The sequence below is a fragment of the Canis lupus genome, chromosome 3 (assembly GCF_011100685.1).
Source record: "Canis lupus familiaris isolate Mischka breed German Shepherd chromosome 3, alternate assembly UU_Cfam_GSD_1.0, whole genome shotgun sequence".
Taxonomy (NCBI): domain Eukaryota; kingdom Metazoa; phylum Chordata; class Mammalia; order Carnivora; family Canidae; genus Canis; species Canis lupus.
Genome location: NC_049224.1, coordinates 31570054 through 31584056, shown reverse-complemented (window position 1 = coordinate 31584056; position 14003 = coordinate 31570054). Strand labels below are relative to the sequence as shown.

General features: G+C 36.7%; 1 protein-coding gene across 1 annotated transcript; it reads right to left on the bottom strand.

The window, feature by feature from the left end:
- Positions 1–252: 252 nt before the first annotated feature.
- On the bottom strand, positions 253–1196 carry LOC119871299 (olfactory receptor 6C2-like). Its single transcript, XM_038533680.1, is given in 5 exon segments — positions 253–392; positions 395–508; positions 511–903; positions 906–1172; positions 1175–1196. Coding segments are annotated over 5 exon segments (936 nt in total).
- Positions 1197–14003: the final 12807 nt, after the last annotated feature.

The window sequence follows — 14003 nt, the reverse complement described above, 5'->3', positions numbered from 1 at the left end:
AACACTGAAGAAAGGATTAGGTCAGAAGTGGCGATGAGTTCAATTATAGTTTATGGTTCTACAGTGAAAGAAAACATCATGAATGAATTTGGTTTGAAAGAAAAAGGAGTTCGATTAAGATGAGATTAGGATGTATTATTAAATGTCTTTGAGAGGGTTAATATGATCAAGTTATAAGCAAAGCAATGCAACAAGCTAGAAGCTGTTGTTACATGTTTAGAGGAATTTCTTCTTTCATTTTACACTGATTTATCAAAACTTCAGTTTCTTTGAGTGAAATGTCATCTTCTTTATGAAGTCATTAAAAGCTTGTTTCACTTGCTTATTTCTCAAGGTGTAAAAGAAGGGGTTCAGCAAGGGTGCAACAGAAGTAGTGAGCACCGAAACACCTTATTTATGGCTATCTCTTCTTTTGCTGATGACTTGATATAGATGAAGATGCCGCTTCCATAGGTGATGGAAACTACAATCATGTGGGATGAGCAGGTGGAAAAGGCCTTTTTTCTTGTTGGACAGAGGGGAATCTCAGAATTGTCCTGATGATGTATGTGTAGGACAGAAATACACACACTAAGGTGATAATGAGTGCAAATACAGCCACAAGGATAACCATTTGTTCTATCATCCATGTATCTGAACATGAGATCTTCAGGAGGGGACCTGCATCACAGCTAAAATGATCGATGGCATTCGAGTCACAGAATTCCAGCTGGAGGCACAAGCTAAGGGGTGGGAGAATGATCATCAAGCCAGACACCCAACAGCAGAAGACTAATAAGCTACACACCCTATTGCTCATGATGGTCATGTAATGAAGTGGTTTACAGATAGCAACATAGCGATCATAGGACATGGCTGCCAGGAGAAAAAATTCAGTTGCTCCAAAGAGAATAACAAAAATATTTGACTTGCACAAGCATTGTAGGTAATAGTATTGGCCCCTGTTGATATGCTATACAGGAATCTAGGAATGCAGACAGTGGTGAATGACACTTCTAAGAAGGAAACATTTCTCAGAAAAAGTACATAGGAGTTTTTAAGATGGGAGTTCACCAGTGTGAGGGTGATAATAGTCCGGTTCCCTGTTACGCTCAAGATGTAGGTGAGAAATAGAAAGATAAAGAGCAGGATTTGCAGTTGTGGGTCGTCTGTCAGTCCCAGCAGGATAAAGTTGTTATTGCTGTATAGTTTCTCATCACTGACTTTTGAAATCTAACCATCAGCCTATGAAAATAAAAGAGATTTTTGTGGGAAGATCAGTATTAAAATTCTGTAGCAAAACACTGAATACAAAAACCAAGCAAATCAGTCTATTTTCTCATTTCACATCATAATCCATATCACCACTATTCCAACTAGCCTACCTGAATATTCCATATATGAGCAAATATTCAGGATTCATGTTAATGTAAAACAATCCAACATTTTCTCAGATCATTCTTTCCCCCTGAAAATTTACAAATGTACATGTTAATTGTTTGTAATTCATTACATGGATTGGATTTACAAATAAGAGCAAAAAAATGATGTTATTTAATGTGTACTAAAATGTTTCTTTATCCAAGACAAACGTTTGGATATATGTCATATCTAGATGATGAAGAACATGACTTCTCTTCAGTTGTTATTTTCAAAGGATTGTTTTAAGGTTAAGATGCATTTTACCTGGAATACAAACAAACAACAATGATAACAAAACACAGCACTGGATCCTGAGATTTCCCTTTGTCTCTTTATTATTATCTGCTTGTACTCCTTATTCTTAAAGATAGTTTGATATGCAATTATTTTATCTATAGTGTGAAAAAAAGGAATATCTTCATATGTATACACCTGACTTTTTAGTTGTCTGTGGCTCCATTTCTCTCAAAAGCCCTGAAATGAAATCTGTGTTTAATATCAATAAATAGTCTTCCAGGAGCTGTGTATCTAGTTTTTTGAGAGGCTGTGGGGAGGGCTAAAGGGAGAGGCAGAGAATCTGAAGCAGATTTCATGCCTAGCACAGAGCCCCATGAGGGCTTGATCTTACAATCCTGAGATCAAGATCTGAGCTGAAACCAAGAGGTGGATGCTCAACCAAGGTGACCCACAAGCTATTCATCTTTAATTACATTTCTTATTCCTTTGAAAAGATACTGTTATTTTCACCTTCTCATCCTAACCCTACTTAGTATAGGTCTTAGGGCTCTGCAACCCTATTTTCATGTCCAACCTCCTACTGCTCTAACACCCATAAGAACGTTTTTACTGTTGAAGCCATTGGCATATTTTTTGTAGTTATTTTGCCTGATAGCCCCTTCAAATGGATTCCATACCATAATCCTGATTCTATTCCAGATTCTATCTCTTTTTAGTGTCCTATGGCCTCCTCATCCTCTATTAACCTATGAAGCATTGCTATTCCCCAATATTTGTCCTGAAACCTCTCTTTTCTTGTTTTCTCTTTGTTCTTCTTACTCCATGCTCTCCAGGATTTCACTTGGTGCAATTGATTTCACTGCCATTTATATGATGAATTCCAAATCTGGAACTTTTCCAAATAAAAAAATTGCTAAGTGTATATCATCAGTTGGATGTTCCACAGACACTTCATACACTAAGAGCTCAAAATGAAATCACGGTCCTTCTCCAAGCCATCTTCTCTTCTAATGTTCACTATTTATTTATTTTTAAAAGATTTTATTTATTTATGAGAGAGAGAGAGAGAGAGAGAGAGAGAGGCGGTGGGAGAAGCAGGCTCCATCCAGGAAGCCCAATGTGGGACTAAACCCCGGGACCCCAGGATCACACCTGGGGCCAAAGGCAGGCGCTAAACCGCTAAGCCACCCAGGCATCCTGTGTTCGCTATTTATTGATAAAGATTAGTCTCTTGTGTGTGGCCTGCAAGGCTCTTCCTGGACAGGGCCTTCCCTATTTGCTTATCTCTTACAAATTCCTTAGCTTTCTTTCTCATAACTTAAGTTCCACAAACATTGAGCGCTTAAATTCCTCATTTTTTTCACATGCTGTCTTCTCTGCAAGGGCTAATCTTTGACTAATGGCAATTGGTGCTTCAGAATTCTCTTTAGGTATCAGTCTTCCAGGGAAATCTTCATTCATCTTCCCAGAGTACGTGAGATTATGATACCGTGTTATTTATAAACGTAAGTAAGCTGCTGCTTACTCTCTAGACCACATTGTATGCTTCCGTATACTTATATTTCTCCTCTAAGTTCCTATAAACTTCTCCAAAATAGAGGTTATGTTTTTATATATCCTTTATTCCATTACATCTGGCACAATAAGTTGTTATGTAAATGCGAACTGAAGAAACAAAAACCTGAGTGGTGAAAAATTAGACAGTAAGACAACTATGAGAAACTTCTAACTCTGGGAAACAAACAAAGAGTTGCAGAGGGGCACGTGGGTGCGGGCATATGGTAACTGAGTGATGGGCATTAATGAGGACACATGATGAGATGAACACTAGGTGTTGTATTATATGCTGGCAAGTCAAAGCATATATTAAAACAAAACAAAACAAAATTAAAATTAAAAACAAAACAAAAACAAAAATTAAAAATAAAACAGAAACAAAAAGGGTGTGGTCTATGTACTGAGACGAAGCTATATTCTTTTTTTTTTTTTTTAATTTTTATTTATTTATGATAGTCACAGAGAGAGAGAGAGAGGCAGAGACACAGGCTCTGCAGGGAGAAGCAGGCTCCATGCACCGGGAGCCCGATGTGGGATTCGATCCCGGGTCTCCAGGATCGCGCCCTGGGCCAAAGGCAGGCGCCAAACCGCTGCGCCACCCAGGGATCCCGAAGCTATATTCTTTAATGCCTATTCTGGTCAGGTGGTTCAGCACTCTTACTTTTTATATCTGTTTCATATTGCACCATCATTTTGAGTACACTCCTACATAAAAATCCAAATTCTAAACTGTGAATCCTTTTCCAGACTTCTTTTTTTAGCTTCTGAGCTAGTTTCTACTTTAATATTTTAATTCTCCATCTGCTATTATTGATTCCTGTGTATTTGTTTCTAGTAATCTCTCTTCTGCACCTCTTACTTGTTGGGTACTTAGTTTTTTTTCCATTGTCCAGAATTTGCTCCCCATTCAATATTTCTTAGAGACTACAGTTCTGGGTTGTTTTTTTTTTTTTTTTTTTTTTTTTTTGGTTTTTGGTTTTTGGTGTTTTTTTTTGTTTGTTTGTTTGGTTGTTTTTTTTGCTTTCTTTTGTTCTGGGTTTTTTTGTTTGTTTGCTTTTTTTTAATAATGAATTTATTTTTTATTGGTGTTCAATTTGACAACATACAGAATAACACCCAGTGCTCATCCCGTCAAGTGCCCCCCTCAGTGCCCGTCACCCATTCACCCCCACCCCCTGCTCTCCTCCCCTTCCACCACCCCTAGTTCATTTCCAAGAGTTAGGAGTCTACATGTTCTATCGCCCTTTCTGATATTTCCCACCCATTTCTTCTCCCTTCCCTTCTATTCCCTTTCACTATTATTTATATTCCCCAAATGAATTGGACCATATAATGTTTGTCCTTCTCTGATTGACTTATTTCACTCAGCATAATACCCTCCAGTTCCATCCACGTCGAAGCAAATGGTGGGTATTTGTCATTTCTAATGGCTGAGTAATATTCCATTGTATACATATACCACATCTTCTTTATCCATTCATCTTTCAATGGACACTGAGGCTCCTTCCACACTTTGGCTATTGTGGACATTGCTGCTAGAACATCGGGGTGCAGGTGTCCCAACATTTCATTCCATCTGCATCTTTGGGGTAAATCCCCAGCAGTGCAATTGCTGGGTCGTAGGGCAGGTCTACTTTTAACTCTTTGGGGAACCTCCACACAGTTTTCCAGAGTGGCTGAACCAGTTCACATTCCCATCAACAGAGTTAGAGTGTCCCCCTTTCTTTGCATCCTCTCCAACATTTGTGGTTTCCTGCCTTGTTAACTTTCCCCATTCTCACTGGTGTGAGGTGGTATTTCATTGTGGTTTTGATTTGTATTTCCCTGATGGCAAGTGATGCAGAGCATTTTCTCATGTGTGTGTTGGCCATGTCTATGTCTTATTCTGTGAGATTTCTGTTCATGTCCTTTTCCCATTTCATGATTGGATTGTTTGTTTCTTTGCTGTTGAGTTTAATAAGTTCTTTATAGAATTTGGAAACTAGCCCTTTATGCTTTCCTTTCTTTTTTAAAGCTTAAATCACTTACACTGTTTTTGAAGATTCATTCCTCTCCTTTTTTTTTTTTGATTCATTCCTCTCCTAAAAAGAAACTAGAGTGTGGCATGGTTTCCTTAGCTTCCCCATCTCAATCTCTAGTCTCAACCCTCGTCGTCTGATAAGAAGTATTGATGTTCTTCATTCAAGAATCACTTTATAGAGTTTTAATTGAAATCAGTAGCAATTCACATAGGTACTATAGATGGAGATATTCCAGGAGTTCAAGAATAGTCATTGGATCACTTAGGTCACTAACAAATGAACTCTACCCACAAGGAATTTGTTCTTTCTCTGCTATATACCTTGTTATTGCAGAAACTGAGTCTGACAGATAGCATGCATTCATAATTTTAGATGAATGATTTAATGTACCTTATGTATAATTTAACTCAGTCTGCATTTTATTATTTTTTAAAGGAGAGAAAATTTTAGGCAATAATGATAATTAACAGGCTTACACTGCAACATCAGGATGATTCGAATTGCCCTAACTCCTGTGAGTGTACTCAAGATAGAACCTATTTCTTCATTTAAATAATCTACTTCCCTTTCTACACCCAAAAACTTATTTATCTCTTACTGACCCTTTTATAACATGCAATCAATAAATGAAGTGTCTTTTAATATTCATAGTATGAATTTCACCCATCTTTTTATACACATATTAGAAATTCATTTAGCTGTCCAGTTTTTTGTGCTATGTAGAACCAATTTTTAGAGAAACAAATGCCTAAGCATAGAGACAAACCAATAAACCAACTTTTTGTAAGGGAAAATGGTATCCTCCCATTTCTGTGCCTTGAAACTGCCATAGGGCCTCTAAAAACACTTTCATTCAACTTTTCGTTGCCTTGTCAATACTCCTTTCTCTATCTCCTTTTCCATCAATCAGTCACACATCAGTAGCACAATGTTCAACTCTTTATTTGCATTAACACTTCCAAGATGTAGAATATAATAATATAGTAACAGTAAATTGCTCTCTTTTGTGGTGATTATGAATTGGGAGTTGGATGTATACTAGTTACTCTATCACCCCTAGGATATGTGAGCATGAACGAGATTCTTTGGGTAATGGAAATCTCAGGAGTTTGGAATCAGTCAACCTCAAAAAGGAATTCTGAAATATCCAAATAACGGATGACCCTTCCACGCCTAGAGAGTGATTTCTTTGTGAGCCGCTCATACAAATCAGTGGCTTATACAAGGAAAGAAAAGCAGAGTTCTTTGTTCTCAAACTTCCTGAGATTTTTCTTTCTTTTTAAAAAAATAATTTAAAGACACAGAGAGAGGCAGAGACAGACAGAGGGAGAAGCAGGCTCCCCATAGGGAGCCCAATGTGGAACTCGATCCCAGGACCCCGGGATCACACCCTGAGCCAAAGGCAGATGCCCAACCTCTGAGCCACCCAGGGGCCCCTGAGATTTTTCATATCCCCTCAATCTCTGGGCAAATTCTATTTTTGCTTGTGTTAGAAAATCAATTTATTAACAGTTTCTCTTTTGTGCAAATAAAACAGTGTGCTAATAATTTACTATGGCTTATTCTTTGCCTGTCCTTTGATTTTGGTTTATCTAAGAATTGATGCTCTCTGACTACTTCAGGGCTACAAAAAGGGCAAGAAGTAGAACAAACTACAAAGTAACTAAAAATTGACATCCTGCTCTCATCTCCTTTTCCATCCTTCCTCTCTGGATACACAGCAGGCAAAAGTTGCACTTGTGAAATATTCTTTTCACTTTGTTATCTTGAACAGTGTCATACAAGTCATTATCTAGAGAACAAATTGTGCTCCATGAACAATAAAAATGGCCTCTCTCTCCTCCAGTCATCCAATTACTCAAATTATTGTTATTGAGGAATTAGATATTAAGGGAATATTTTTGTTGAATTAACAGATGTTTGGGAAGGATTAAATTAATTCTTTTAAAATTTTTCATTGCAAGAGAATATTTACAAATTAGAAAATGTGGACATTTTAAGCAATGTAATATTCTTTTGGGGTACAAATTCCAAGGATTGGAAGGTATATTTCTGTATGTTCTTGAAATTACACTACACGGGTGAGTAATTATGGATGCAAAAATATAGCTCTGGCTATATGATCTTAAGTCTTACAAAGGGCTATTGCATAGTTCACAACATGTCTACTACAATTTTCCACATTAAAAGTTGAAACAAGCTTAAGTAACCATATTACAGAAGAAATGCCAGCAAATGTTTCTTTCTCTTACCTCCTATAGGAGAAAGTAACTCTTATGTCTACCTACAGTACTTACTCTGGGTAATTACTGGTGGCTTCAGCTGGCAGCTCTTCCTGTGTTTCACTGTGTTGTGCGGAGAAGATGTGCCTCAGCCCAGGTCCAATGGGATTATCAACTCATAGTCACTCTCCAGGCATTTTCTGGAGGGTCTTGAGTTCTTTGAGCTTTCTGTTTTCATATCATATAAAAACTGTCATTGGAGACTCTTATTTTAAACATTGGAAGCATTTTCCTTTGGTCTCGGCCAGGAAGAGAAGAAAACTTAACGTAAGGAAAGAGAATAAACAAATTTCCTCAGGGTTTTGGAAGTCATCTCTGATTGTTCTGAGCTAGGGGTTGGCTTTTCTACTCCAAAAATAATGATATTTATGGTCCTTTGCTCTATCTTCTGGGGATGCCCTGAGATCATGTTTATGAATAACGTAAAGGATCCTTAGAGACCTGAGTTCTAGTGTCACCAAGGAATATTTTGCTTAATGAACTTTGGCAAAGCAGCTAAAATAGCTGCAGGGATGCTCTCCTTTGAGACAATAAGAACAACAGCATCAGAGATCAGGTACCCATCGTACTAATGAGAAAAATTGTGCAAGCTTAACCCAATCTTCTACTACACTTTCTAAAGATATGGGTATATGACACTTTAATAATCAAAATATTTTGCCTTACCTAATCCCGCATGATATAATTTTGTTTGTAAAATGTCTGGTATGTATTGAAAAATTACTATGTTCAATAACATTGAAGAACAAATTTATTTATTTATTTATTTATTTATTTATTTATTTAAACATTTTATTTATTTAATCATGAGAGACACACAGAGAGGCAGAGAGATAGGCAGAGGGAGAATCAGGCTCCCCACAGGAGCCTGATGTGGGATTTGATCCCAGGACCCTGGGATTATACCATGAGCTGAAGGCAGACAGTCAACCACTGAGCCACCCAGGCACCCCTGAATTTATTTTTTTTAATTGCAGGAGTATTTACCTACATTTGGCAAACAGGAAAAAACATATATGGCAAACATATTTTTATCCTGCCTACAGACAATGCTTGTTAAGACCATGGATGACTCAAAAATATTTCACTTAATTGGAAGCATGGCTCTAAAATTTCTGTTGTGAAATATCTGCCCCTGAGAATTCGAAATATGTGTTAAGAGGAACCCATGTGAAAATATTTTAAGACATAAACTAAGGTTTGAAGGACTGGTTAAGAAATGTTGCTTTTGATCAATTATAAGGGGGAAATAGGAATTACAGTAGCTTGGAGATGAGATGACTGCTTAGAAATCTGGAAAGACCTTGTATGGTTGCATATTAATTGCTTTGGGAGTTATGATTGATGATGGTAGATTAGGGCTCATGATTAAAACATTTGTCATGATTAAGAATGAAAACTCCTACAGTAAAGGCAGGAGAAAATGCCCTTTGTGCAAAATGCTTGAATAAATAAAGCTAATCTCTACTTTTTATTACTTTTTATTATACCAGCATCACTTCAATGTCTTTTCCTAATTTTCATTTTATATTTTAATTGAGGCAAGTATTTGTTTTTATAATTATTCTTCATTTTAATATTTTTCACACAATAAAGTTTTATTTATTATTAGGATTTATGTTGTGGGAGGCAATATATTATAGGAATAGGTTCTTTTTTTAAGATTTTATTTACTTCTTGAGAAAGAGAGATTTTATCCCTCCTACGAGGGAGGTGGGAGTTGGATGGAGGTGGGGTGAAAGGGGCAGAGGAAGAGGGGAAAGCAGATCCCCTGCTGAGCAGGAAGCCTGATTCCATCCCTGGACCTGAGATCATGACCTGAGCCAAAGGCAGACACTTAATGGACTGAGCCACCAAGGTGCCCTGAAGCAGGTTCTTTCACGCTGGTAAGTATTCAAATTTTTGGTCTGGGGAATAGAAAGAGGATAAATAATGAATTTAAGATGTATGAAAACTATGACTTTATAGGTTGGATTTGAAAAAAGAAGAATGAATCCTATCAAGCAAATAATATTGTACAACTTCAGAAAGTTTTAGTGCTGGATATTTAAAAATTTTCCTTCCATCCTCTTACCTGTTTTTTACTACTATATGTAGTAGGCTGATATATGTAATATAACTAATACTTTTGCATTTAGAAAGGCCTTGATCTTAAATATATCTTATAACAGGTAGGTCATCTTTTTCCCAGATGATTCTCTTAGATTTTTCACACATATATTATGAGTAAATTTTAATGATTTTTCCATGGATTAATCAATTGGATTTGCAATGCCATACACTTGCATCATTGCACAGCTTTTAAATAAATCAATCGGAGAAGGACAAACATTATATGGTCTCATTTATTTTGGGAATATAAAAAATAGTGAAAAGGAATAAAGGGGAAAGGAGAAAAAACGAGTGGGAAATATCAGAAAGGGAGACAGAACATGAAAGACTCCTAACTCTGGGAAACGAACTAGGGGTGGTGGAAGGGGAGAAGGGCGGGTGGTGGGAGTGACTGGGTGACGGGCACTGAGGTGGGCACTTGATGGGATGAGCACTGGGTGTTATTTCTATATGTTGGCAAATTGAACACCAATAAAAAATAAATTTATAAAATAAATGAATAAATAAATAAATAAATAAATAAATAAATAAATAAATAAATAAATAAAACTTATTTTATAAAACTCTACCATGCGTACAAAACAATGTATCATTGTAGAGGTATCCACAAGCTAGGTTGAGGAACAGAATATTAGCCGTACCTTAGAAACCTCCTGTTTGTCCATCTCTGATCACATCCTTCTTCATCCCTGATAGAGGAATTTAAGGGCCATTTAGTTTCTACTTGGTCTCTTCGTTCTTCTTTTGGTCCGGGGAAGCTGACCAGAATACACTGCATGAACAAGCTCCTTTTCTGTGGATTTTATTTTGAGTTCAGCCATTGAGAGCCCCTTAGAATATCATCATCAAGTATCGTATCAAGATTATGGTTTTGGGACGCCTGTGTGGCTCAGCGGTTGAGCGTCACGTCATGATCCTGGGGTCCTGGGATCGAGTTCCGATCGGGCTCCCTGCATGGAACCTGCTTCTTCATCTGCTTTGTCTCTGCCTCTCTCTTTGTATTTCTCATGAATAAATGAAATCTCCTTTAGCTATGACCTGGAAATGTCTGTGGAGAACCGGTATAAATTTCTCAAATATTTACCAAATATTGTTATATTCTGGAAGTTTTATGAGATAATTTTCTTTGGAGATTCAAAGTTTGTATTCAATATATGAGTATTCAGACTTTATATTTTTCGCTGTATTATTTTGTAGAGATTTCAAAACTACTTATAAGTTTATTGGAAAAATTATAATTATTTTAATGTATGCTTATGTTGTGTGTAGTTATGTGCACTCTATTTCCTACTATGATTGAATTCCTTGCTTTTTTAATAATAGATTTATTTTTTATTGGTGTTCAATTTGACAACATACAGAATAACACCCAGTGCTCCTCAGTGCCTGTCACCCATTAACCCCCACCCCCCGGCCCTCCTCCCCTTCCACCACCCCTAGTTCTTTTCCCAGAGTTAGGAGTCTTCATGTTCTTTCTCCCTTTCTGACATTTCCTACCCATTTCTTCTCCCTTCCCTTCTATTCCCTTTCACTATTATTTATATTCCCCAAATGAATGAGAACATATAATGTTTGTCCTTCTCCGATTGACTTATTTCACTCAGCATCTCACCCTCCAGTTCCATCCACGTTGAAGCAAATGGTGGGTATTGGTCATTTCTAATGGCTGAGGAATATTCCATTGTATACATAAACCACATCTTCTTTATCCATTCATCTTTCGATGGACACCGAGGCTCCTTCCACAGTTTGGCTATTGTGGACATTGCTGCTAGAAACATTTGGGTGGGGCACCCCGGTGGCACAGCGGTTTAGAGCTGCCTGCAGCCTCGGGTGTGATCCTGGAGACCCAGGATAGAGTCCCACATCCGGCTTCCTGCATGGAGCCTGCTTCTCCCTCTGCCTGTGTCTCTGCCTCTCTCTTCGCTCTCTCTGAATGAATAAATACATAAATCTTTAAAAAAATAAAAAGAAACATTGGGGTGCAGGTGTCCCGGTGTTTCATTGCATCTGTATCTTTGTGAAATGGTGCAGCCAGTCTGGAAAACTGTGTGGAGGTTCCTCAAAGAGTTAAAAATATACCTGCCCTAGGACCCAGCAATTGCACTGCTGGGGATTTACCCCCAAAAAATTCCTTGCTTCTTTTCTTTTAGTCACCTTTGAGAGAGATTTTTATTTTATTTTTTTATTTTATTTTATTTTATTTTATTTTATTTTATTTATTCATGAGAAACACAGAGAAAGGTAGAGACATAGGCAGAGAGAGAAGCAGGCTCCCCACAGGGAGCCTGATGCAGAACTCCATCCCAGGACCCTGGGATCATGCCCTGAGCTGAAGCCAGATGCTCAACCACTGAGACACCTAGGTGCCCCACCCTTGAGAGAAATTTAATGATCTCATTAGTCCATGTAGTCATTCCTTTTTGGGCATTACAGGTTTTAACAAAAGGTTTTGCTCATTGTCTATTTGTTTCTTCTCTATTTTTATAATATTCTGCTTTAATATTTATTACTTTCTTTTTTTCTAATTTAGTTAGGTATAATGTCATGCTTTTTTTACTTCTTTGGATTAATGCTTAATGTTGATTTTAAGCTCTGATCATTTTTTTTCTAATGCACTTGGATCTAAATATGCTATAATCACTTTATACTTACTGCACAAATTTGTTACTTTATATTTTGTATGACATATAAAATGTTCATTCTAATATTTGTTGTGATTTATTTTTTGCCCAATGTCATGTTTAGATGCTATTTCATTATTTTCAAATATATGGTGATTTTCCATGGTTTTTTCTTCTTTATTAACATCTGATGAGAATTTATACTGTGTATTATTTCACTCCTTTTTAATTTTTAATAACAGTTTCATGGCTCAATATATGGGTAGTCTCAGTAAATATCCTACAACGACTTACATAAAATACCAATTCTGGGGCAGCCTGGGTGGCTCAGCGGTTTAGCTCCACCTTCAGCCCAGGGCCTGATCCTGGAGACCCGGGATCGAGTCCCACGTCAGGTTCCCTGCATGGAGCCTGCTTCTCACTCTGCCTGTGTCTCTGCCTCTCTCTCTCTCTCTCTCTGTGTGTGTGTGTGTGTGTGTGTGTGTCATGAATAAATAAATGAAATCTTTTTTTAAAAATAACAATTCTGGAGTATTTGGATGTAGTATTTTATATGTATCAATTCGTTCTAATTTGCATATTAAACTTGCCAAGTGTTTTATCCTTAAAGTTATGTTTTATAGTTTTTACATATTTATTATTATCTATTTTCTCTATCAGTTACTGAGAATAGTTTGTTATAATAATCACTGTGGATTTGTCTATTTCTCTTGAGAGTTCTAATGATTTTTCTGTGTTTTGAAATCTGTTATTAAAGACATTTGAATTTACAATTGCTTGAACTGTGTAAATTTTGTCATTATGAAATCTTTATCTTTAGTGATTTTTTTTATCTTGAAAGATATGTGCTTTTATTATTATTAACATAGGTATACAAGCTTTATTTTCCCAGTATATGTTTTCTGTATGTTTTCTATGCTTTTACTTGAAATTTCTGCACATATTTCAGATGTGCCCCTTGTAAGAAAACATGTTGGTTTTAAAAAAGAACTGTTCAAAGTTACATATGCTTAGTTGAGGGGATATTATTATCTTTTTTTAAGCAGCTGAAATCCAGAGTTCATATTTGTGCTGTACATTCTATGAGTACTGACAAACGTATGATGACGTATGCAGCACTGTCGTATTGACGTATTCTCTGGCATAAAAATCCCCTATGATCCACCAATTCATTGCTTCCTCCCTCCCTCCTAGCCCCTGGTAACCTCTGATTTTTTGCTATCTCCATAGTTGGCCTTTTCCAGAATGTTACATAGTTAGAATCATATAGCATGTAGCCTTTTCAGATTGTCTTCTTTCACTTAGTAATATGGTTTTAAGGTTTCTTCATGATAGCTCATTTCTTTTTAGGGATGATAAATATTCCGTTGTATAGATGTACCACATTTTATCCATTCATGTGCTGAAAGATATCTTAGTTGCTTCTACGTTTCAGCAGTTATGATTAAAGCTGCTATAAACATGAGTATGTGGAGTTTTGTATGAATGTAAGTTTCTAATCATTTGCATAAATACTAAGGAGTAATATTGCTGGACTGTATGAGCAAGAGTATGTTTTGCTGTCTAAGATATTACCAAGCTCTTTTCCAAAGTGGCTGTACAGTTCTGCAATAAATGAGATTTTTCTGTTGATACACATCCTTGCCAGCATTTGATGTGGTCAGTGTTTTTTTTTAACATTTTTAATAGGTTTTAAGCAGTGCCTCATTGATGCTTTAATTTCTAATTTCTTTGTGATATATGATCTTGAACATCTTTTTATGTGCTTC